At 45.3% G+C, this 26,220-nt stretch overlaps 1 protein-coding gene across 3 annotated transcripts in view; it reads right to left on the reverse strand.

Moving 5' to 3' along the window:
* FRMD5 (FERM domain containing 5) overlaps positions 1–19,228 on the reverse strand; it is a 323,765-nt gene extending 304,537 nt beyond the window's left edge. For all 3 annotated transcript variants that reach the window (XM_075531363.1, XM_075531362.1, XM_075531364.1), the window contains exon 1: positions 19,127–19,228. In XM_075531363.1, coding sequence (XP_075387478.1) covers positions 19,127–19,228 — 102 coding nt within the window. The remainder of the gene's footprint in view (positions 1–19,126) is intronic.
* Positions 19,229–26,220: the final 6,992 nt, after the last annotated feature.

A 26,220-nucleotide genomic window follows, 5' to 3' on the forward strand; every position in this document is an offset into this window, starting at 1 on the left:
TTGCTTAAAAAGGAAGAAAGAAAGAAAATGAGGTTGCAAGGAGAAAGGAAGGTTGGCACAGGGTGTCTGAGAATGGAGTTATCCTGAAAATCCCCGACTACACATCTATCCCAATAGGAGCCCTGGTTACATGGTGGGCAGCAGTTCGAAATCCTAAGTCACTCCTGGGAGAAAGATCAGAGGTGCTGGTCCCCCAAAAGTTACATACACTCTTGGAAATCCAAGAGGCACTTCCGTCCTACGGGGGCAGAATCAATGAATGGCTGTGAGGGAGGGAAGCTACCCCTGGACCCATGTGGTCAGGTTTTAGAGACATTTACTTGAGATAGGAGCAGATTGGGGAAGAACCTTTACTTCATCATTAGTCATCAAAACAGGTGAGCTCCAATCTAATGATGCAACAAGACAGTTTTTAGCCATATGATAGCAATTTTTTAAAATCATTTTATTGGGGGCTCGTACAACTCTTATCACAATCCATACATCATGTCAATCACATTTGTGCATTTGTTGCCTTCATTATTCTCAAAACATTTTCTTTCTACTTGAGCCCTTGGTATCAGCATCTCATTTTCCCCCTCCCTCCCTCATGAACCCTTGATAATTTATAAATGATTATTATTTTGTCATTTCTTACACTGTCTGATGTCTCCCTTCACCCACTTTTCTGTTGTCCATCCCCCTGGGAGGGGGTTATATGTAGGTCATTGTGATCAGTTCCCCCCTTTCTCCCTCCACCTTCCCTTACCCTCCTGGTAGGGCTACTCTTACTATTGGCCCTGAGGGGTTCATTTTCCCCGGATTCCCTGTGTTTCCATCTCTTCTCTGTACCTGTATACATGATAACAATTTTTTTCTAAAAACTACAATAACTATATCTTTCCCCCTACTTAGATATGAAATATTTTTCTATATGTTATGGGGAAAGTGTTGTCATAACTAAAATATATTCAGAGATGGAAGATAATGTTCAATCTCCTGCTAGTACCTTGTGTATAAAAATTATAAGCCTCTTTAATCCTGGAGAGAAGGTAATATAATCATATCAGTTCTTCCTTCTGATTTTTAAATAATACTTTTTGCAGTTTTCATCTCAAGTATAGATTTCCCAAACCTACTTTTCCTACTTGGAAAAAACACTTGACATATCAACATTTTTTAAGTGTATAATTCAGTAAAGTTAATTAAGTCTGCCATGTTGTGTGGTTGTCACCACTAGTCCCATTTTTTGTTAAAACGACCTAATCATTCAAGAATTGATTATTTTTAATGTCCGGTATATGCTAGTGAACTTTTTTGGTGTAAGTGAACATTTTCTAAATACAAACAACATTGTTATCAGAGGAGATAAGCTAGTCATTGTGCAGTGTAGCAACAATGAAACATGCAACTTTCCTCTAATTCTTAAATGCTTCCTTCCCCCCCCTTCCCCAATATCATGATCCCAATTTTACCTTACAAATCAGGCTAGACCAGAGGATGTACACTGGTACAGATAGGAACCTGAAACAGGGAATCCAGGACAGATGATCCCTTCAGGACCAGTGGTGAGAGTGGTGATACCAGGAGGGTGGAGAGAAGGCGGGGTAGAAAGGGGAAATCGATTAGAAGGATCTACATGTAACTTCCTCCCTGGGGGATGGACAACAGAAAAGTGGGTGAAGGGAGACATCAGACAGTGTAAGACATGACAAAATAGTAATAATTTATAAAGTATTAAGAGTTCCTGAGGGAGGGGGGAAAATGAGGAGCTGATGCCAAGGGCTTAAGTGGAGAGCAAATGTTTTGAGAATGATGCTGGCAACAAATGTACAAACGTGCTTGACACGATGGATGGATGTAGGGATTGTGATAAGAGTTGTACGAGCCCCCAATAAAATGATTTTTATTAAAAAAACATTATTATCACAAAACGATGAACCTTTTAAAGACTATGATTTAATGCACATATTTTTTTCAAAAGGTACTCTGGTGGCACCAAGGGTTAAGTGCTGGGCTGCTCATTGGAATGCTGGTGGTCTGACCCACTAGCCACTCCACGGGAGAAAGAAGAAGCTGAAAATGGTCTACTCTGGAAAGGTCTACAGACTGAGCCGTCCTATGGGGCAGTTTCACTTTGCCCCATAGAGTTGCCATGCATCAGAATCAACTCCAGGGCATTGGGTTTGGGTATTATTTTAAAATGTAAAAACTGTACTATAGCTGTAACCACAATTAGGTCTGGTGAATGCTATTTTAGAAAAGTCTAGCTATTTTTAGCCAAAACCATTGTTCAAGCTCTCCAAACTGCCTAATCTTACTACTTACGAATCTCTTCAGTCTAGTGAGTAGTCAATGTTATAAGATTTTGATTGTAATTGCAAGATTATATTTAGGGATTATATTTAGGGATTTTCTTTGCAAATAAACTATCAAAGGAGCCCTGGTGGCATGGTGGACTAAGCATTGGGCTGCTAAATGCAAGGTAGGTAGTTCAAATCCACCAACTGCTAGACGGGAGAAAGTTGAGGCTATCTGTTCATAAAGATTGAGTCTTAGAAACCCTAAGAGTCAGTTCTACCCGGTACTATAGGGTCACTAGGGTTGGAATGGACTCAGCAGCAGTGGACAAAACGTACAATGATGTACACCAATAATGCTGCCCCTACAATAAGTTTAGAAACCAGATTTTTCTAGCTCAAGATATGACTTTCCCAGTACAATCGACTGCATGAGAACAAAAAGGCAGCATGTGTCCACCAGCACAGCTCCGACGGAGGAGGGGTCAGGAAAGAAGGAGGAAGGGAAGCAGGCAGTCTGGGCAGAGCGAGACAAGTGCTGGCACACGGAGGGCACTGCAATTCATGTCAGGAAGCACATGTGTGCGCACTGCTACACGGAAAGAGAAAGCTATCAACCACACTAAAATGAACACAGCCATAAACCCAACACTAGACTTGGATTTTAAAAGAGATGTTTTCTTCCTCTATGTGAATGGTTAGAGTACATGCCAATCTTTAGATTGCCCATGAGCGGCTGAACCAGTACGGGCGACTCCATGATCCCTTTCCATGTTTCGTCTTGCACCATTCCTTGAAAGATGGCTGTGAGCAGAATGCCTCTAGTTCATCCTTATGAAGGAAAGACTCCTTAAGTAAACATGTGCTGGCTTTTAACCCAGCATGACTCTAAACCTTTTCATTTAACTACGAGAATAGTTTATCTTCTGAAATAACAACCACAAGCCCAGTAGTAACTCTAAATAAGTTATGAACACATCTGTATTTGTTATTTCCTTTACTTTAATTTAAAATAATCATGACTTTCTAAAAACTATCCTCTACTTTTTAAGAAGGCTTGATGTTATTTTCAAAAACATTACTCCAAATGATGAAAGCAGAACTAACAAAAAAGCATATGTAAGCCTCCTAAGGATAAAACATGATCCTATGATAAGCATACTTATTAAATACTCCTTAATTTTCATTCTATTTAAGATATATTCCTTTCATTTTAAACTACCTTGAATTTTTTTTATTTTAACAATTTATTGGGGCTCATACAATTCTTTTCACAGTTCATACATATACATACATCAATTGTATAAAGCACATCTGTACAGTCTTTGCCCTAATCAACCTACCTTGAATTTTTTAAAAGTTGATATGATAAAAAATAGCAACTCTGAATGACTTTGAAAATCATATAGTATAAAGTAAAAATAAAACCCTTTTCCTCTCTTCAGGAAATCCAGGCCGGGTGATCTCTTCAGGACCAGTGCTGACAGTGGCGATACCGGGAGGATGATGGGAAGGTGAGGTAGAAAGGGGGAACCGATTACAAGGATCTACATATAACCTCCTGCCTGGGGGATGGACAACAGAAAAGTGGGTGAAGGGAGGCATCAGACAGTGTAAGACATGACAAAACAATAATAATTTATAAATTATCAAGGGTTCATGAGGGAGGGAAAAAATGAGAATCTGATACCAAAGGCTCAAGGAGAAAGCAAATGTTTTGAGAATGATGAGGGCAACAAATATGCAAATGTGCTTGAGACAATGGATGTATGCATGGATTGTGATAAGAGTTGTACAAGCCCCCAATAAAATGATTTTTTTTTAAAAAAAACCTTTTCTTCTCTTGGCCAAGAAGAAAATTTTAAAAGACAAAATTGAAAACCTCATCAAGTTTCACCATCAGACAAGGAAGGTACATCCATTTCAGCAACAAAAGAGTTGTGTGCGAGCATCTGCAGTGACGAAGGGCTAGTTGTGTGCGAGCATCTGCAGTGACGAAGGGCTAGCAAGGTCTCCGGGCTCCAATCAGACACGGAGGTTAAACCAACAAAGGACATCTCTGCTGGTCCGTATTGGAGTCATTGGGAAATATGACCCTGCCATTCACATCCACAAGTTTATCCTGATGAGGTCTGTGAACTCAATTACAAACAAATGAACTTGACCAAGTAAAGGCATATTAGGTGTCAAACACATCTAGAAGAAGGAAGAACCCCAGAGAAAAGACAAGATAGTTAACAGCCACAAGGAAGGGAAAATTAATACTAAGTATGAACACCTACATGTGGCTTAAAGGTTTAATACGACAGCCAAGCAGCTTATTAAGCTAAAAAGCTGCATATAAAATGAAAAATCAACTCACCTTTTCCATAGGAAAAAAACAAAATGGTCATTTCTTCTAATAAACCGAAATGAAGAAGGGTCACCTATTTGAAAGAAGGGGTGGGGTGTGTGTGCTAAAGACAGAACAAAATTTCCCTGAAAAACTGAAGACGTGGGAGAGAGACAATAAGAATGCAAGCATACTATGGCCAAATATGAGGAAGAAAAAGTCATGTTTAAAAAAAAAACCTTTATATCAAACCATAGTAGTTATGCATTGGGCTGCTAACTGCAAGGTCAGTAGTTTGAAACCACCAGCTGCTGAGTGGGAGAAAGACGAGGCTTTCTGCTCCAGTAGAGTGACAGTCTTGGAAACCCAGCGGGGCAGTTCTTCCCTGTCCTACAGGGTTGCTATGAGCGGAATCAACTCAATGGCAGGGAGCTTGTCCTGCCGCAGTTATAATTAATAATAAAACTATAGCTGAATAATGCTATTAAATTCACAAGGTACTTGCACATACACTTTCCCTTTTTCCCCCTCCCTCTAAATTTCTGTGAACTGGGGGTGGGGAGAAGGGCAGAAACTACCATCATTTCTTCTGACTGATATTTTTTAAAGAATGAAAAAACTGAAACTCAGAGAAGCTAACTAACTCATGCAAGGTCACAAAAGCAATATGAAGCAGAGCCATGGCTTAACGTAGTTTTCTGAGTCCAAATATGATGCTCAGTTCACTGTACCATTATTAAATAAAGCGTCTACTCAAATCCTCCAAAGGCCTTCTAATAAAATTCTGCTCAGTCTAACCATGCACTGCTTACTCATCAATCCCGCAGCCAAACTCCAAATTGTGGATGCAGACCTGCTTTCACACTCTGGTAATTTCTAGAGAAGCCGCAATAAAGGAAGGATTCCAGGACTCAATCCCCCTTGTCAAAAATAACTTATTCTAGCCATTATGGTTGCATCGAACGAACTCCATTTAACCCTTTCGACATTGATCAGCCATTGCCGGTGTGTGTCAAAAATGATCTCAAAATATATTGTCTGCTCCCCCCCCCCGCCCCCCCGGCAAATCTCTGCCGGTTCCCTCACCTATTTCCATAATGTATTGTCATTTATAACCTCTGACAGCTGTGCCACGTTCCCTCCACTACTTAGAAACCCAGTGCAGTAATTTTAGGCCTGGTTTGTAGCAGAAATTGGTTTCCTGAAGCAAAGCTAATCCCCATTTTTTTCAGTCAGGGCAGTAACTCGTGACAGGCGACTTCAGTTCCCATGCCCTGTGCTGGTTTAAAGGAAACTTTTTAAAAAGCGTCTTATGTTTTCAACCAATCTTAATCTGTAGGCTTTTTATCAGAATTCTTCCTCAGGCGAAAGCATACTGGAATTCGGAGGTTACGGCAAGATCGTCACAACGGAGACTAGAGGACACGGTGCAGGAGCATGACTGGCGATGTGACCTTGAGCGTGTCCATTTACCTCCCTGAGTCTCGGTTTCAAAACGGCCAGCGCTTTGTTAGATACATTTGGCTCTAATTAAGATATAACTCACACGACATAAGATTCAGCACTCTTCAGTGGACAGTTGAGTTGCTGTTAACATATTCAGAGTTGAGTTATGCACCCCTCATCACTAGGTAACCACCTTTTAAAGTCTCCGTGGCACGAGGCCAGCAACGCACATGCGCTCATTCCGTTCACCTATCTAGCTCATCAGAGGTGCCTTTACATTGGCATGACTGGTAGTTCTCTTTTGCACAGCCAACATTTTGTACACTTCAATCAGCCTTCCTTGAGCCCCTGAGCGGCACCTTCCATACTAGATATAATCCTCTGCCCTTCAAACAGCTAGTGAGAAGCAAACATGCGGTTCATTAAAATACTGGACTACTCCCTTACGAGATGGTACATCTTTGGTGCTCGAAGTGCTACCCTTCTTGATATAGTTAATGATTCTTGTGCCAACCTGGCTGATAAACACATGTGGGGTTATTGAAGCTCGGAGAGCTAAATGGCTCGGTGAACCTTGCCTTTGAGTTCTCGGGTCTCTTGCTTTGTGATGGTTGGACCAAGGTGCAGTTGCCATAGCCAGTTCCCCGATTCAGCTGGCAAGGCTCACTTCCTGCAAGACATCCCCAAAGAGAAGCCACATGGACCTACGCCCATGCAGCCCTGGGTGCTGGAGCACCCGTGTGGAGATCCCTGCCAGCGCTGAAATGCTTACACGTTCACTGACTTGGCTTTCCTCCTGCAGTCAGCATCATTGTGTCTGTTTTGTGAGATGGAGGAGGACTTTGTAGATTGGTGTTGGACATATGAGTTAATGGGTTAATGTTGGACTTGTGGGCATGGACAGCACTGGGTTGGGATGTTTTCTTGATGTGCACTTAACCTTTATATAAAACTCTCTCTTATACATGATTTTCTGCGGATTTGTTTCTCTAAAGTACCCAGACTAACACACTTCCCTTCTCAGGGGCTAACCCCACCCCACCTCCCGTGATTCAGCACTGAAGAGGTAGGGTCTGGCCCACAGAAGGCCCCCACCCAGTTCCAGAGCTCCCCTTGCCGTTTTAGTCAATGAGGACTCGTTAGTAGGAATAAAAACCCCAAACCCCAAACTCACTGCCGTCGAGTTGATTCTCATCAGAATAACCCTACAGGATAAAGCAGAACTGCTCCCTCGCCCTTCCAACGCTGTACATCTTTATGAGCTCATCTCTCTCCCAGAGTGGCCAGTGAATTAGAACCTCCAACCTTGCAAGTAGCAGCCCCCAAATTAACCTATTACACTACCACGGCAATCCCACACAGAGTGACACTATACAACAGAGTAGGCCTGCCCTTGTGGGCTTCAATGGATGTAAATCTTTACAGGAGTAGAAAGTCTCATCTTTCTCCCACTGAGTGGCTGATGGTTTTGAACCGCTGTCCTTGTGGTTAGCAGCCCAACTTGTAACTTACGATGCCTCCAGAGCTCCTTTAGTAGGAATAGAACCAAACCCACTGCCATCAAACCAGTTCCAACTCATAGCAACCCTAGATAAGGCTTCGGAGACTGCAAAACTTTACAGAAGCAAGTGGCTCATCTTGTTCCTTCTCAATATGGCTGTTGGATTTGAACTGCCAAGCGTGTGGTTAACAGCTCAGCACCTACCCACAACTCCCCTCCAGAGCTTTATTTTATAAGACCACATGGATCTAATTTATGGCAAGACAATATATTATATCTGTCTTTCATTGTGCCCCCAATAATAAAAGTTAGAGTAAAGCAAATGTGTTCCCTTTCACCACAAAATATTACTAGAAAATTATTCTTAAATGTGTATTCTGCACTGCGGTTATTCATTTACACACTGTCTAAATTATTTAAAGTGTATTTAAAAATAAGCAAAGAAAATGTGTGTGTGTGTTGTTTTGTTTTGCAGATCAAATGGGCTGCTTACAAATAAAATCTGACTTTGCAATTGTTGGTTCTGTTTCTCACTCAATATGCTCTGCAACTATGCAAAACAAACACCCATCCTCCTTTAAAAAAGCTATCTCACACGGACTAGATCTGAAACACGGCATAGTTTGAAGACTCTGCATTCTAGTGCTGAGACTAACGTGTGTTTTCATCTCTCTTTGCATGGGGTAACTTTTGGGTGGCCTCAAAAAGAAGTGATAGAATATTCTGTTGAGCAAACAAATGCTCATTGTGAAATTACAGACTCAAGATGCCTAACCATGTATCCCCATCTGTGGAGTCTTTCTGACCTACAAGTCTCCAAACCCCAAGTAATCCTGGGGGCTTCTAGATGGTTCTAGAGGTGAAAAATTTGAACCAGCATGCCTGAATGCCTTTTCTAGCCTAAGTCAGCGCTAGATGTACATGAGATCCTTTGGCAATTTGGTTAATTCTGCTCCCTCATGTTCTCATCCATGTCTGTCTCCTTGGCTCTGGACTGGAAAAACTAAGACACCTAATGGCATCTCCTTCCTAGAGTCTCTGTGATCCTCTGAGACTCCACAAGCCAACTCTCCCACTTAAGTGTCTGTAGAATTAGGCTGGGGCCCAGACTCAAGGTGAAAGAAAGAAGGCCGGCCTGAAGCTCAAGGATGGTGTGCCAGATGACTGAAAGCCTGAGCGGGGAGCCACACAGGGAGGGTTCCTAATGACTTGGCTTTTTCCTACTGCAAGTTCAATGGAAGGAGCCATTTATTTGAGTGTTCCCTAGGGGGTCTGCTCTTTTGATGTACCTCTGTTTCCTTTAGGTGTTGAGCCTGTGGGCCTTGGCTAATTTATCTGGCTCCCATAATACCACTTCACAGCAAGTCCTTTTAATTGCATCAATAAAGTGGAGTGCCTATATTGTCAGCCATCCCCTATTCATCTGTCTTCAGAAGACGCCCCCTTCTCTTTCTCCTTTTCCATGGCAAAATAACTTATTAGCATTGGCATTCTGCCGGATCACTCGTTGCCCAAATGCTCTGCCTGCTTGTTTGGATGTTGCCATCCCCAAAGCTTGAGCCTGGCATTGCGCTGAGTGCTAAACTTGCATGCTACAAGGGAGCTATTTTTGGTGGTCACATACAGAAATGGGAGCAGAAATGCTGAAATGGAACTTTTAAGGCGCTACGGTCACATTTCTTAGCTGTTAACAGTACCATTGAGGCCAAACGGTATCCGTCAAAGGATTTGCAAATATCAGCTAAATGCTGCAATCTGATGCCCTCTTTCGTTCTTCTCCCTTTCTTGCTTTCTTTCTTTCTTTCTTTCTTTCTTTCTTTCTTTCTTTCTTTCTTTCTTTCTTTCTCAGCTGATGCAAAAGAGGTCCCTTAGACATGATATTCACATGCCGTTGCTATCGTCACAGAATTAAGATGGAAATCTAATCCACCTTTTCTGGAATAGGATTCTCTTGTTCTGTTAAGAACCTAAATTTGGGTGATACATTTTCAGAATTCCGTTTAATGCAACACCAGCTTTTGGTGTTTATTTTAAGTTTAGACCGACTGCTCTGAGCATGTCAGTGATGATTGAAATTTGCCAGCATTCATTCCCCGCCTCCCCTGCTCCCCAGGCAAGCAGATTGCTATTATTTGACTCCACAGTACCAGAGAAAGTCGGGTAAGCATAGTAGAGGAAAAAGGAATTGCGTTTGGTTTTACATTTTTAGCTCTTCCACCACAGAAGTAGCCTGCTGTTCCCTCAGCCTAGAACGTTTTAAACCCATCCCCACATCCCATGTTCTGCTTTTGGCAATCGTGCATGACCTAGTTCAAATCTCACCTCCTTTGAGAAATATTCATTCTGAACCACCCCTGCCCCAGCAATCCCTCCTGCCTACATGATGTTTCAGCATCTCACCTTGTCTTGGCCCTGAATGTGACAGCGTCTCATCGTTTGCATTTAACGTATTCGTAGTCCTTTTCGAGATTGAAAGCCTTTGAATAGCAGCGCCCTTTCCTCTTTTCTGTTCTTTCCAAAGCCTTCAGTTATAAAGGAAATCTCTTTGAGAAGCCATATACAAATAGAAAATGATCACTGATTTTAAGTCAGAAGAGGTGACGATAAGCTAACCCAAATGTGCGATAGCTTCAAACTGGTATTAGGTCTATCATAGGATTCTAGAGTCCTGCCCACTTGAAAATGGGTGTAAAATAGTTTTTAGCCTGCAAGGGTAGAGAATCAATGAAGGCTATTCGGGGAGGGATAGAGCGGAGGACCTAGAAATGTGAGTTGCGTTCATCAGCAACACACATCAATTGTACCTACTAAGTAGATGTGTGATCCTGTAATAGTGATTAACAAACGTTCACCAACAAGAATCACCTGAAGCCTTGTTAAAACAGCTCCACCCCCAGAGTTTGAGACTCAGCGGGTCTGGGCTGGGGAGTGCTAGGCGGCAGTGGTGACACAGTTAGCGGCTAACCAAAGTCAGTGGCTCAAACCACCGGCTACACTCCTTTGGAAGCAGAAGGAAAATGTAGCCGGCTGCTTCTGTAAAGATTGTCAGGCTTGGAAACCCTACAGGGGGGAATCAATGCAACAGGTTTTGTTGTTGTTGTGGTTGTTGTTGTTAAGGATGGAGGGGTATTCAGGAGGGGGCTGAAACTGCAATCTGACAAGTTCCTAGATGACTCTGATGCTCCCCTCCTAGGACCACACCTGGAAATAACTGCTTGAACTCATCCCTGACTCTGGACTCCTGGCTTTTCACAGGGTTCACAGTTTCTACAAAAGGAAAGGAGCCTCTAAAGCCATGACACAGTCACATGGCCCGGATGAGGCCTGAGGAAAGCCACCTCGGATCCTGACCTTGAGTGATTTTCCCTGGTACTGGTTGTCCGGGGCTCTGAAATGATCCCAACACACAGGAGTAAGTTTCTAGAGTGGTGCAGGGCCCTGTACATAGGGACCAACAGATGAGGTCAGGCTAATGTGGGGAGTCAGGAGTAGAGGATGGGGAATGAAAGCTTGAATCACTGTCAAAAGGGTGTTTTCTGCAGACGAGTGAATGGAGCGATTGTACACAAACCCCGCGGTTGCCAAGCATGGGGTCCAATTATTGTGCTTGTGCGAGCATGGCACGGAAGGCGCTCTTGAGAGGACTTGATGCCACAATTTCCTGCTTAGCCCGAGAGTAGCAGGCAAAAGCCAGGAGAATTTGGGCCAAAGAGTCTTCACGTGTTCTTGCCTTCTAAATATGATACGATGAATTTGGAAAGATCACCACGGTAAAGCACCGTCCTTAGAAATAGTACGGCAACTGCAATTGGTAAAAGAGTAATAATACAAGGACCTATCTTGACCAAAATATTAACTTCAATAATGAAGGTCCCCTGGTGGTCTTGGAATGCCATATTTTAAATCCAGAGTTCAGCCTCCCAGAGAAACTGAAGATTGGAAGTGTGTACACTTAGCCCTTCTGTTCTCTTCATCGAGTCTATTTTTAACTCTACCTATATTTAAAATAGGATCCCTTAGCAGCACAGTGGGTTACAAGTTGGGTTGATAGCCAAAAGGCCAGTAGTTCAAACCTACCAGCCACTCCTTGAGAGAAAGATGAGGCTTTCCACTCTCATAAAGATCTATAGTCTTAGAAATCCACAGAAGCAGTTCTACTCTGTTCCATAGGGTTGCTATGAGTTGGTATCAACTCATTGGCAGTGAGTTTGATTTTCGGTATTGAGGTAGTTAGTTTATTGTGCCAACCTGGCTGATAAACGCATGTGGGGCTAATTGAAGGACAGAGGGTAAATGGCTCAGTAAGTCTCGCCTTTCTAGTTCTCGGGTCTCTTGTTTTCTGATGGTCGGACCAGAGTGCAGCTGCCTTAGCCAGTTCCCTGATTCAGCTGACAAGGCTCACTTCCTGCAAGACATCCCCAAGGAGAAGCCGCATGGACCTACCCCGATGCAGCCTGGGTGCTGGAGTACCCGTGGGGAGACCCCTGCCAGCGCTGAGATGCTTACACATTCACTGACTCAGCTTTCCTTCTGCAGTCAGCATCATAGTGTGTGTTTTGTGAGCTGGAGGACTTTGTGGATTGGTGTCGGACATATGGGTTAATGTTGGACTTGTGGGCTTGGGCAGCACTGGGTTGGGATGTTTTCTTGATGCACACTTAACCTTTATATAAAACTCTCTCTTATACATGAGTTTCTGCGGATTTGTTTCTCTAAAGTACCCAGACTAACACAGGTATATTGAAAGTGCTGGTAAAGATTTAAAGGTTTATATTGGCCACCAAGGTTTAATGTCTTAAAGGAATGGAAGAACCACCCACCTGCTGGCTTCAAGGACTAGGGTGAACATGTGACTAGACATTTTGTACTTGGGTGAACCACCATCCACTCTACAATACAGAAATGAGATGCTTTCTGAAACGTCACTTTTCTCAGCAGCATGGAAAATCCACACAGGTGATTGGCCTGACCTCCAAGGCTCAGGACTGAAAACCAGTGGCATAAGAGCTGCGACCTGGTCCTCTTGCGAGCAGCCCTGTCCTCCGTGAGCAACACAGAAGCGAGACGCAGACACTGCCACCAGTCCCCTACAATATTCACATCTGTTGTCCTAGCCCTGGCCGGGCGCCCTGGAGGAAGAGCAACCCGCTGAGGTTCCTCTAGGACACTGGGTCTGCAGGGTCAAACAGCACGTGACAGTTCAGGGGGAGAATGAACTCAGGTTAAAATACACATACTGAGTAACTGGTTGGGAAACGTGGTCCCATACCTAGTGGGGTGAGAGGTTAGCAAAATGACGGCCTACGTCCCATTTTACGAGGTACTGACCTAGGAGAGAAGGGTGGGGGGTGTCTATGTCAGTAATGATCCCTCCTCTCAATAACCGAATTCCGGCAGACCTCTACATCCCATGAGGCACTGATTATGCACAGTACTCATTTGATCTAACTCATCTAAACCTGCAGAGAGAGAGAAAGAAAAAAGGGGGGAAATTGTTTTTTAAAGCTGAAAGTTGTGAAATCCTAAGAGACGAACCAAAAAGTCACAGGAGCTACAGAGTAGTGTTCTACTAATTCAACAAAGGATAATCGTGGAAAGTTATCAGAGATCTCAAAGGCGCCATAAAATACCACATTTACATACTGCTCTTCTCACCGGGGAGCAGGGCTGCGGAGCAAAATGGTTTGCAATGGGCTGAGCAGAAACGGAATGGGAATTATAAAAAGGGTTCTACAGTTGTTAAAAAATGTTTATTGTTTCAAGCATAAGAAAATATCCAGTGTTGGAGCTCATATAGCAATTGGGTAGCACAAACAAGTCAGAACAAATGTTCATTGAACTATAACAATGTGAGGCATGAAACTTGGGCACTATGATTCTTAGGGTTTAGGGGAAATTAAAATAAGTAAGCTTTCACTTACCCCTTCCTGTGTAAGTCTACTGTGAAGTGTAATCTACCTTAAAATGTTTTAATAATTATATCATTGGCAACGTTCTCCTACAATGAATGTTTTTCTTTTTCTTCCTTTGGGTTACACTAATATCCACATGTACAAGCCAAAAAAACCAAACTCACTGCCACCGAGTCGATTCCCACTTAAAGGACCTTAGAGGACAGTCAGAGCTGGAAGAAGTATGGACAGTGTGCTCCTTAGAAGCAAGGCTGGCAAGACTTCATATTACATGCTTCGGACATGTTGCCGGGTGAGAGCGGTCCCTGGAGAAAGGCATCATGCTTGGTGAAGAGGAGGGGCAGTGAAAAAGAGGAAGGCCCTCAAAGAGATGGATTGACACAGTGGCTGCAACGCAGGCGCGGGATCCTAACAGGAACGGTCATACAGGATGGCGCAGAACACCAGAACCGCCTCTGGGTTTGTGAAAATGCAGATCTTTACGGGAGCTGAACGCCTCGTCTTTCTCCCACAGAGTGGCTGGTGGGTTTGAACTGCTATCGTGACATGAACAGCCCAGCTCAGAGCCCACTATGCCAGCCGGGCTCCTCAGCTACATCTAAATCACTGTGAAGCCATACCACAGTGACTAGAGAGCCACATACCTCATTTCGGTTTGGTACACCTTTTTGAGGTGTGTTGGTAATAACAGCGCTGACGTGATAAACGCGTCTTTGGGCGATGTCGGGAAGGACAGGATGCAAAAGCCACACGCTCTTTTATTATACACTGTGTTCAATGGCCTCATCTGCTACATTCATTCCAAGTCGTTAATAGAATGCAAATTCATTCAAATACCCATGCGTAAAATCTGTTGTGGTGAATGCTTCGCGATTTCTGTCGGATGCCACGGATCAGTCCTTCCTCGGGATTTTTTTTTTTTTCAGAAGGAAAGAAGGCTAGCGCGATGCCATATCTAGAATTCACCTCTGGACGGAAAGGGTTGATTTGCATTAGTTTTGCACCACTCGGGCTTCATTTAGAAATTAAGGAACAGAAAGCCAATGCTTCTAGGATTCTACAGGGCTCATTTTGGAACGGTCTTAGTCCCAAGGGTTGGGCCCTGACTGACTTGCTATTGTAATACAGAGCCCTGAGACAGCATAAATACTTTTAAAAATAAAGTTCAAAAATTCAATATTCATGAAAATACAACAGCCTGTGTTTTTCCTATGAATAAAATTATCTTAATTTTCTAGCATCCCTTTTGCATAATGAAATTGAGGATTCTGCTTACCAAATAAAAAAGAGAAATTCTTAGAAAAGACGTATCACAATCCAGGTAATCAATGCCCCTCTAGTCAAACACTGGTAAGGCGCAAAGGAAATCTAAACTCTTTAGATTTTTTTCCCCAATAGTTCTAATAAATTGGGGGGAAATTTTTAAAAGTTTAAAAATTTTCTTTAAAAAATTTTCCCCAATAGTTCCAGTAAAGAATCCAGTTTACCCCAGCCTGGCATTTCATAATGTCTTTCAAATAATCAAAAATTATTTTAAGTGGTCTTAGGACTAAAACTGTTTTCCTAAGGTAAATAAAACATTTCCCAATTATATTTTTATTTGCGTGCAATAAGAGGAAATATAGATACAGTTTTATTAGTCTGTTTAGATGTCCTTATTTGTAATGAGATTTCAAAATCATTTTCTCCTCACTATCCAATAAGTATAAAACAAAGCAAACAAAACAAAAAAATGCCCACTGCCATCATGCCAGTTCTGGCTGTAAATCTTAATGGGAGCAGGGCAGCCTCATCTTTCTCTCCAGGCAATTGGTAGGCTTGAAACATCAACCTTGTGGGTAGCAGCCCAACACTTGCTTACCCAATGGCACTGCCAGGCTTCCTTATATGAAAGCATTCCTTATTTTTTTCTTCAGGTGAGAGACTAAGGTACATAGAAGTGAAGTGACATGGGAGTCAGAATACAGACAAGAAATAAAAATGGGTTTTGAGATAAAGACCTAGCGTTCAAATGTGGTACCGCCGCCCGTTAGCTTTCAATAAGTTCCTTTGGCTGCCGGGCCTGTTCCTTCACCTGTCAGAGGGAGATATAAGATCGCTTTCCTCTCAGACGGGAGCTGCAAGGTGTGAGCAAGCACCCACCAAAATGACTAACACCTAGTTAGCCATTCAACAAACAATGCCGCTCCCACCACCCACAGCCTCAGTTTCTTCGTCCAGGACAATGGGTATCTAATCAGTCTGTAAAGCTGTTGTGAGCTCAGTGCGATACTACTGCATAGAGAGTGCCCAGCAAGCAAGCACAGGGTGCAGGGCCTTTGTTCTATCCTCAAGATTCCCTCTCTTACCCGAGGTCTTGTAGCTACGAAGGAGCTGAGCTACAATCCAGTCTAAACCTTGGTGGCACTAGAGAGCTGCCTCTGCATTCACATTTTATCTATGACAGTGTCTTATTGAATGTAAAAGTTCATTTAAACCTAGGTGCTTCAGGAGCTGTTATTTTTATGTGTTCATTGCAAAATCAAGTTCATTTCTAGGGTAGCCTTCCCTTTCCAGAACCACCACCCTGGCCAAGAAAAAAGCAGTTACTATTTCTGACTTGAAAATATAAATTTTTTTCTCAATACATATTTCAACTGGAAAATCTGCAATATATTGTCTTAATAGTTTGTAAGTAAGCTATTAGGATGCAAGAGATGGTTTTAAATGCATCCTTTGGGCTAATACATGCCAAAACACTTGCATGCATTTAAATAACTCCTTTTAGTGCAATTGGGTTCAAAGATTATTAGGTAGCCTTTTCATGTTTCCTATTTTCTCCCACATGAAATACCAAAGTAAGGCGTCAACGATGGTAAATAAATATAGCCAAGCACAAATAAAACAGAGGAGCAAAAATTATGGACCAGGTCTGCATTTATGAGGCAATGACCTTCAAAACTGTCAGGGAGCTGTTAACAATGTTCTTCACAGGGGGAGCAGTTATACCACCACCTTCCTATGTATGCTTTCATTCCTCATAGCCTACAAGTACATTTTCATACCAGAAAGAATGGGAGAATGGCCTGAAAATTGTGGCAGCCTTCATGGAGAGGATCTAAGGCATTTTTATTACCTTCATAATGACATCCGAAATGCCAGCGCGGAACTGCAGCAATACGAAAGGCTAGCCCAGTACTTGGACAGCATTCCCTACTAATTTCTTACTGAAATTTATCAACAGTGGTTATTCTAACTGGAACCCAGTGAAAGCCATTTCTGATTTTGGAATACCCGAAGTGGTCTCTGATTACCTCAAGAGGTAATTTTTAAATAGCTGCTTCATTTAAGTAAAAAACATGGCCTACAACACTTCAAAGGAAACAAGCTCATATGATCACCAGTTTTTGGTAGTTTTGCTGTAACCTCGTAAGAATGTCACAGTTCTTTCTCATATTGCTTTCAAAGACCCTGGTCTGGTAGTTGGCAAACATACGTGTGTGTGCACACACCCATCTCATAGAAATGTAAAAGTGGGGGGGTCATCCCCTAAGAAAAACTCAATCTCCACAGGCTCCCCAAACCTCTCTGTACAAAATATTACTCTCACATAAACTAGTCTTTTTTTAAAACATTTTCTCATGTTTGAGTAAAATCAAAAGCACTTCGCAGGAGTGACACCAATGAATGGCAATGCTATGTGGGCTTTAGACTCCCTGTTTTTAGATTTCACGAGAGAATCAAAGTGCCCACTTAGGAGCATGTGATCATGTTACTTACATACACCAAACTTCACTTTTTTTAACGGTCCAAACTGTTTTGTAACGTAATAATTATAATAAAATAAGACAAGCGGGAAAACAAAATAGCATCCACAAATGCAGTATGCCCTGCTGAACTTAACAATGTTCTTTTCCTCAAAGGTAATAAACACTGCCCATCCCAGTAATGCCAGTCAACCGACCTCAACGGTTTCACTGAGTGGGAAGTAGAACTAGTCCCCTTTAGTGTGGGACCTGAGATCCACACTAGTGAATGGTGACAGAATGGGTTTCATATGTGCTCTAGACATGGTAAAAAGTCAATGACCAGCTCTAGAATGTTTATTTCACCATTCCCCCTGAAACCTCCCCCCCCCCCAAAAAAAAGGTTTGGGGGACTTGTGACATCTAAATCTCACACTGCCCTTGAAATGGTTATTGTGTAAAGACACAAAGAATGGAGACGTTCAGGGTTCTTGATAATGTGCCCAAATGGTGAAGATGCCAACTCAATGTTTTCTCCTCCCCCACCACACACACACACACACACACACACACACAGTAGATGGCTCATCACCGTACAGTAGAAACAAAAAGTAGCCAGCTCCATCGGTAATTACTACACTGCATCTGACTATCCTACTCAACTCCGCAAACCCTTTCCCTCGCTGGCCAGCATCTTTATGACTGCTTAATCGGTGCAACTAGTTAAATGGCCTTAGAAGGGGATTCTGTGCTTTCTCTGCCCTCACGGGTCTTTAGCAGGAGTCGGCACTCAAGCCCAGAGCTGGGTTTCGGGGTGTGTGGGGGGGAGTGAAGAGGAGGCTGGACGGAGTCAGCAGAGATCAGCTGCTCCCCCACACGACCCACCCCGCCTTTCTCGCGCGCGCACCGCTATCTCCCTCTCCCGAGCATTGTCAGCGAAAAATAAATACATAAGGGGCGTAGGGGGGGTGAGCGAGGGAGACAAAGAGGGTCGGACCCTTTTTTTTTTGTCTGCCACATCTGAGCGGAAGAGCCCCTTCTGGTGTCTCACTGCAAAGGCAACGAAGGGAGCAGGTGAGACCCTGCGGGTCCCACTCCACGCCGCTTCTCCGGAAAGCGCAGTTTCCGGCGGGGAGCGCTGGATGCTCCCGGACGCCCGCCGCTCGGTCGCTCTTCCCCGCCTCGGACTTCGGAAAGCCGGCGGCCGCGACCCCTGGCCGGAGTGGAGACCCAACCCGGGACAGACCCCCGGCTGGGCGGATAGGAGGGTGCAGCCTGCTCGTGCTGCCGGCTTGGTTTGCTTTTATTGGGGTGGGTTTTTTTTTGGGGGGGGGAAGTCACCGATTCTTTGTCGCCACCTGCACCCCCGATACCTCTTGGACTTGTTGCTAGATCCAGACCTCACGCCCCCCACCCCACTAACTGTCCATCACCGTCCGATGCTGGGGGTGGCGGGCGGGGAGCTGCACCTGCCCAGCCCGTTGGGCCGGGCTCTCTCTCCCGCACAGGCCACTCCGGCCGGGCTGCGCGTTCACTTCTACCTTCTGAGGGCTCGGACTCAAAGGCCGGGGTGGGGGAGGAAATCATGACATAGACCTGTGTCTTCCACCCAGAGCGACAGCAGAACAGCCGGCCGGCCCGGCCTCACCCCCCGCCCCTCCCCCGGCCCCCGACGGGGCGGCCCGGGGACCAGCCTCCCTCCCAACGCCCGCGAAGCGGCTCCCCGCGCGGCGGGCCGCCCCCCACCCCGAGACACGGACGGGAAGGAGTTGGGGTCCGGGTGTGTGCCCGTCCCCCCCGCCGCCCCGCCCCCTCGCAGGGGCTCCCCGGGCGCCCGGGCCGTCGCCGCAGCGCCGGGCGGACAAAGCGCGCCCCGGGCCGGGCTGGGCAGCGTCGGGGCGCGCGGGGCCCGCGGGCGGCGCGCCGCTGACCTGGATGGTGCAGGTGTACTCGCTGTCGTCCAGCAGCCGCACGGTGCAGCTGTACTCGCGCTCCAGGCTCCGGCTGCTGCCGCTCATCAGCCTGCTCAGCATCTTCCCGCCCGCCCGCCCGCCTGCGCCCGGGAGCGACGCGGCGGCGCTGCGGACCCCGGACCCCGCACCAGGCGCTCCTCAGCCGGGCAGCTCCGCGCCGGCCCCGGGCACCTGCACCATCACCCCGGCCTGCCGCCGCCGCTGCCTCCGGCCGGTCCCGCCCTCCTCCTTCTCCTCCTCCTCCTCCTCCGTCGCCGCCGCCGCCGCTTCCCCCCAGCCCGAGCGAGCGCCCCGCTCTCGCCGCGGCGCCCCAGCGCCCGAGCCCAGCTCGCGGGGCGGAGCCTCAGCCGGAGGGGGGCCAATGGGGGTTAGCGCGGCGGAACCGATTGGCGGCCGCCACAGCCAATGGAGACGGAGCCCTGGGATGATGGCCAGGGTGGGCGCGCAATCACCGGGAGGCCAGCCGACCGCCACCGGCGAAGCCAGCCCCCTGGCGTCCCAGACCGGGGTCCTCTCCTCCCCGCGGTTCCAGGGGGGACTGTTTCTCCTCCCCCGGGCCAGGTGAGGGCACCCGGCTGGATCCACGTCGGCCACCTGGAGGACTGGCTCCGCTTCCCGGAACCAAATCCCCCTCCGCTCGGCAACGCGGGGGTTGCAGCCCTCTCTCGGGAGCCCGGCGGCCACATCGCCCATCCCTGCACCTGCAGAGCGCGGGGCGCCTCTGCCCGGGACCAGGCAGCGGCCCCCACCTGCGCGTACCCCAAGTCTGCGCCAAGGCCTCTGTCCCCCAGCCCTCTGATCTGGGGGAAGCTGTGCACTACAGGAGCTATTTAAGTTAAAACGGCATGGTCCACAACGGTGCTTGAGCACCCGTGTTTAACCCCTTCCTGACCCTCCACTCAACACCCCTTTGAAGACAAAAGGAGAGGCTGAGGCGTGCTCCATCGTGTGGTGTGGAGCGGAGGGAGAACTGGGTCCTTTCCTTGCACTTTTAGAACTATAATCCTATTTCAGGCTTCATCCACAGACCCTCACACAGCACATCAGCGGAATGACACAGAAGGGCACAAAGAAGGGCAATGCCCCACATCTGAAGATTCCCTAGTTCTTTGTGTAAACTTCTCTAAGGGAGGTCCAACATCCCCCCACCCCCCAACACTGTTGTCAAGCTGCTTGGATGTTTGATGGGAGAAAATGTTCTAAAAGAATCACATCAACACAAAATATTGACGCTGTGGTAAGTAATTTTTAAATGATGACAAACTGTGCTTAATTTCATGTTGCCTTTGTTGATACTTGCTCTGGGTATAGTGCATTAAGAAAAATAGAACCCTTTGCTAGCCTGGAACACGATCCACTCTTTACATTATGATCTAAGGGCGCCCTAGTGGTGCTGTGGTCGAAGGGCTTGGCGCTGGCCACAAGGTCAGTGTTTCAAGCTCACCAGCCCCTGGAGAAAGCTGTGGCTGTCTGCTTCCATCAAGACTGTCAGCCCTGGAAACCCTAGGGGACAGTCCACTCTATCCTGACAGCTAGAGATATCTAGCTAGGGTCTTTGAAGTTCTGCTTCCTCCCCACCAAAATTTTTTTCTTAAATGTTTTACGTGAGAGTTCCCCATCCTTCCCCTCAATAACCTGTATTGCATTCCTTATTGGTTGCATGTTTGTTATATTTACTAAGGATAGGAGTAGGTCCCTCTTATCAATGCAACCCTGGTGGAGTTAATTACAGGATTGGAAAAATGAAGCTAGTAGGTATGCTCCCCTCTACTTTGTCATTCCCAATGGTAGCAGGATGCTTGCAAGATCGTATCAAAACAGCCCAGTTGTTGTGAGTACATTCAGACTCAAGGTGACCTCTGGGGGCCAGAGCCAAAGAGCACTCCATAGAATATCCAAAGCTGTCACCTTTCAGAAGCCGGTCACCAGGACTTTCTTCCGACGTGTCCCGGGGTGGGTTCATGCCGCCAAACGTTGATAGTCAAGCACAAAGCCATCTATTTTCACCACCTAGGGACTCCTGCTACACTGCAAGCCTTCAGTAATCTTTGCTGAACTGAAGCGAATGGAGTTGATACAGCTCTCGTACAGCACCTAGCTCCCAGGGGAGTGCTTGCACGCCAGCCAGGAGGATTGAAGGGACGAGTCAAGCCATTAACATGCCCAAGTTATATTCTACAAAGATCAGCTTTGTTGTGTAGTTGGGGGGAAAATAGAGACGATTTCCGAAACGCGGAACTTTCGTTGAAGACAGAAGTTGCTATTTGTTATTGAGTCTCTAAGAGCAAGGGGGTAAAAAACGTCCAAGAAGCAGAAGGAAGCCCATTAGTGATGGTAGGAACTCGGCGTTAACAGGTTATGCAAATAAGCAGCTGCTAAAATAAAAAAGGCAAACACCATAAATCCAGAAAGGCTCTAAGGAGCTGAATGCAGTCTTTTTCCAAAGTACAACTGTAGATGCAATCAACAGAGCTGAGACTGTGGCTGCTGGGCCAGTCTACTAAATAGCAGCCCAGGGAAATGGTGTCAACGGAAAGCTTCGGCTTAGTGAAAGGCCAGTTAGCTTTATCCATCCACGATTACGCATAACATCCAGAGAAAGCCTCAAACTATCTCTTCCTTTCTGGACACTCTTTCAAAAGAATGGGGGGTGGGGAACAGAGGGGAAAAACAATGGAAGGCAAGAAGAATCTCTCAGATGGTTCTGAGTTAGATTGTATGGTTGTAGCTGAAGATATTGTCGGTGTCTGCTACGTCAGAGTTAGATGTATGTGTCTACAATAAGGTTCAAGGGCAGAAGTCTAATGGGAAAGAAGAAAGGAATCATATAAATAAAATGGAGGGAGATACTTTGTTTATCCTTGTTTTCCCCAAGTCTAATGAGCACGATGCCCAGAGTGGGGAAGATTTGGTCACGAAAAGGCCTCCTATAACCTTAATAACCAGAATGTCACAAGTCTCATGAATCTTTAATATAAAGGAGTCATATTTAAAATAAAACGCCAAAGCACCATGGCTCTGAGCCCCCACCTGCAAAATTAACAGGATCTTAGAATCCCCTAGAGTTTTTGTCCCCTCTCTACTATGAGAGTGCCCTCCACTTTGGGAGGTATTGTCTCCCACTTATGTCTGCAATAACTGAACTACTTCCATCTCTGCTTCAGATGCCCCCTACACTGATGACCATTCCTTGTGGTTCGGGAAAGTTGATTTCTTTCTAGCCCGTGTGACCTTCACTATCTACCTTGGGACTGAGCCTAAGGGGCCACTGTCCGGTCAGGTTCATCCTGAACAAAGGTGTCTCCTACCCAATTCTTTTCACAGTACAACTAACACCAGACTGTAGCATCGAACACTATTTGTTGTTGTTGTTTTTAAATGCCATCAAGCTGATTCCAACTCATTGTGACCCAATGTACAAAAGATTGAACCACCACCGGGTCCTCGGCCATCCTCCCCGTTGTTATGTTTGAACCCATGGTTGCAACCACTCCATCAATCTTGGTGAGAGTCTTCCTGCTTTTTTATAGTCTTCTACCAAACATGACGTACTTTTCCAGACATTGATGGTATAATGAGTTACTGGTTGAGCTTCTAACTGCAAGGTCAGCAGCTCAAAACCACCAGTCCCTCCACAAGAGAAAGATGACCCCTTTGACTCCCCTAAAGATTTACAGTCTTGAATACCCACAGGGATAGTTCGACTCTTCTACAGAGTTGCTATGAGTTGAAATTGACTCGGTAGAGGTGAATGTGGTTTCTTGGTTATGAATCTCTCCTTATGACATGCTCAAAGTACTTGAGACAAAGACTCATCACACTCCTAAGAAATTAGCATTCTGGCTGTACTTCCTACAAGACAGACTTGTTTGTCCTTCTGGTGCTTTCAACATTCACAGGTATTGAAATGCAGGAGTGACATGTCTGTTCTCAAACCCCCGTGGCCCCCCCGACTGCCTGGCTGTGGAGCTTCCAGCCATGGTGCATTTGGCTCAGAATAGTGTCCTGTCTGCAGAAAGAGTTCCCCTGACGCGGTGTTAGACATCCAAACCCATCCATGGTGACATTTAGAGAAGAAAATCCGAATCCAGGTTAAGAGCTACATTCAAAATCAGGCTTTCTGTCCCAGGCTCTGCCTCTTCCTACACAGGAATATCTACTCCCATTAGGGGAACCTCCTCTTCATCCTCTGACATGTGGCCTTGACCGCTGGCCTAATTGAACCAGCACTTTATATCTTATGGTGTGTTTCTCAACAAGTAAAATCAGTGCTATACAGAGACAGAGAGAGACTTGTCTCAAGGAAATGCCTCCCTCGATTATAAAAACCAACCCAAACTCATTGCCATCAAGTCAGTGCTGAGTCACAGTGACCCTGCTGTGTATTTCCAAGACTGAACTATTTACTGGAGCAGAAAGCCCAATCTTTCTCCCATGGCTATAGAGGCCGGTAAGTCCCAAGTCCATAGATAAGGCATCAGCCTGGAGGCTTCTCCAGAGATGCAGCTTCAGGAACAGACAAACTCGATCAGCATGTCAGACAGCAGACTGCTGACACAGGCTGCAGAGGTTGACAAATATCAAGAGCTGGAAGTCAAACGATGGCGAACTGGATACAGGCTTCAGAGCAAACCAGAGCCTGGTTCCAACAACCATTTATTATATACTGGAGGCAGGCCCTAGCCCCAAGAAAAACCCCTTTCTGCTGACAGACTGTTCTCAGCAGGGATCATCATTTTCATTCTATCTGAAGTAATCATGGAAGTGATTACATTATATTATGTCACAAAACGGGTGATGACTACACCATTGCATAACTGCCAATCAACTGAGAATCATGGCTCACCAAGTTGACGTACAACCTTAGCCATCACACCTTAAAACATTAATGGTTTAATAACAACACATTTCTCATAAAGATAGAGGTATTCGGTCTTTGTATGTCGGTCCAAGTACAGCCTCTCCAAAACGAGTCCAGTCCCTTCACAGGTTTATTCTCCAGTAAATTATAAGGATCCTACCTGCCTGTGTCTTCCTATGTCCCTGGGTCTCAGCTCCTGCCCTCTTAAGAGCGGGATTTGAACAAAGACTCTCGCAACTATCTATTGGCAGCAGTGTAAAAACAATAATTGTCACCCCAGCTTATGGTGACACCATATGTATCAGAATATTGTACTTCTGTGACTGCAGCGGCTCATTGTGTATAAGTATATAAGAGAGCTTTCTTCCAAGGTGCCTATGAACTCGAATCTCCAACGTTCCATTATCAGTTGAACATGTTAACAGTTTGCTCCCTCCAGAAACTCTTACGTAGGAGGCTAAGTCGAAATGTATTGCTACAAAATCATAGACACCATTATTTTTTTAAATGATCAAAATGCAAAACTCTTGTCTCTCACCCCATCCTCCATCTAAATCTACACACTTCTTAGGACTGTGCTTCCACCTTTCTAACTCTTCTCCAAAGAATTCTGTGTTCTTCAATTCTCACCTCGTTAGAACAGCAGTCTGGGCATCCTGGAGGGATTCAAATTGTGTTCCCTTTAAATGGTCTTGGAGTTTTAGGGACAAAAAGTTCTGAAGGGGGAGATCAAGCAAAGAGGGTGGGCAGGGTAGCCTTGGACTATGAAATTCCTGTAGGACAGTCCTTCTGCCCTCAAAGAATGAGCAGGGGCATTGTAGTGATACAAAAAACACCCCAAACCCTCAGCACACCTTCCCTGCCTTTTTTTTGCCAATGCAGTTTTCAATTTTCCTAAAACTTCTTGATAGTAAGCTCCATGATTGTCTGTGTCCTTCAAGAAAATCTATCCAGATTACACCATGAAAATTCCCCTGAAAAATCCTCATAACCTTCAGAGCTGACTTTCCTTCACTGGATATAAATGACCCCAAAGATCCTCTCAGAGACCACTCGATTTTATTTTTAAAGGCAACTGAGTGATACTAAGATATATGTGTTGTTGGGTGCATAAGCAAATGCGGTGAAGAAAGCTGATGGTGCCCAACTATCAAAAGATATAGAGTCTGGGGTCTTAAAGGCTTGAAGGTAAACAAGCGACCATCTAACTGAAAAACAACAAAGCCCACACGGTGGAAGCACACCAGCTGTAGACAACTGGACATCCCTCGCAGAGGGGTAATGGGGAGGAGATGAGTCACTCGGGGTTCAGTGTAGAAACAATGAAACAACCTTCCTCTAGTTCTTTTTTTAAAAATCATTTTATTGGGGGCTCGTACAATTCTTATCACAATCGATAAATACATCCATTGTGTCAAGAACATATGTACATTTGTTGCCATCACCATTCTCAAAACATTTGCCTTCTACTTGAGCCCTTAATATCTGCTGCTCATTTTCCCCCTCCTTCCCCACTTCCCCCTACCCCGTGAACCCTTCATCATTCATATATTACTATTATTTTGTCATAAATTACACTGTCTGACGTCTTCCCCTGCCCTCTTCTCTGCTGTCCCTCCCCCAAGGAGGAGGCTATATGTAGATTCCTGTAATCAGTTCCCGCTTTCTACCCCACATTCTCTCCACCCTCCAGGCATCCCAACTATCATGATCCCAATTCAACCTTGCAAACCTGGTTAAACCAGAGGATGCACAGCGGTGCAGTAGGGATCTGAAAACACAGGGAATCTAGGACAGACGAACCGCTCAGGACCAACGGTGTGAGTGGCGATACCAGGAGGGGAGTGTAGAAGGGAATCATCGATCTCGAGGCTCTACATATAACCTCCCCTCTGGGGGATGGGTAACAGGAAAGTGGGTGAAAGGAGACACCGAGCAGTGTAAGATAAGATAAAATAATAATTTATAAATTATTAAGGGTTCATGAGGGAAGGGGAGAGAAAAAGGAAAATGAGCTGATTCCAGGACCCCAAGTGGAAGGCGAATTTTGAGAATGATGAGGGCAATGAATGTATAAGGGTGCTTTACTCAATTGATGTATGTATGGATTGTGATAAGAGTTGTATGAGCCCCAATAAAGTGATTTTTTTAAAAAAGAAAGAAAAGACCAAAGTGGATGTCAGAAGAAACT

Source organism: Tenrec ecaudatus, chromosome 14, assembly GCF_050624435.1.
Source record: "Tenrec ecaudatus isolate mTenEca1 chromosome 14, mTenEca1.hap1, whole genome shotgun sequence".
Taxonomy (NCBI): domain Eukaryota; kingdom Metazoa; phylum Chordata; class Mammalia; order Afrosoricida; family Tenrecidae; genus Tenrec; species Tenrec ecaudatus.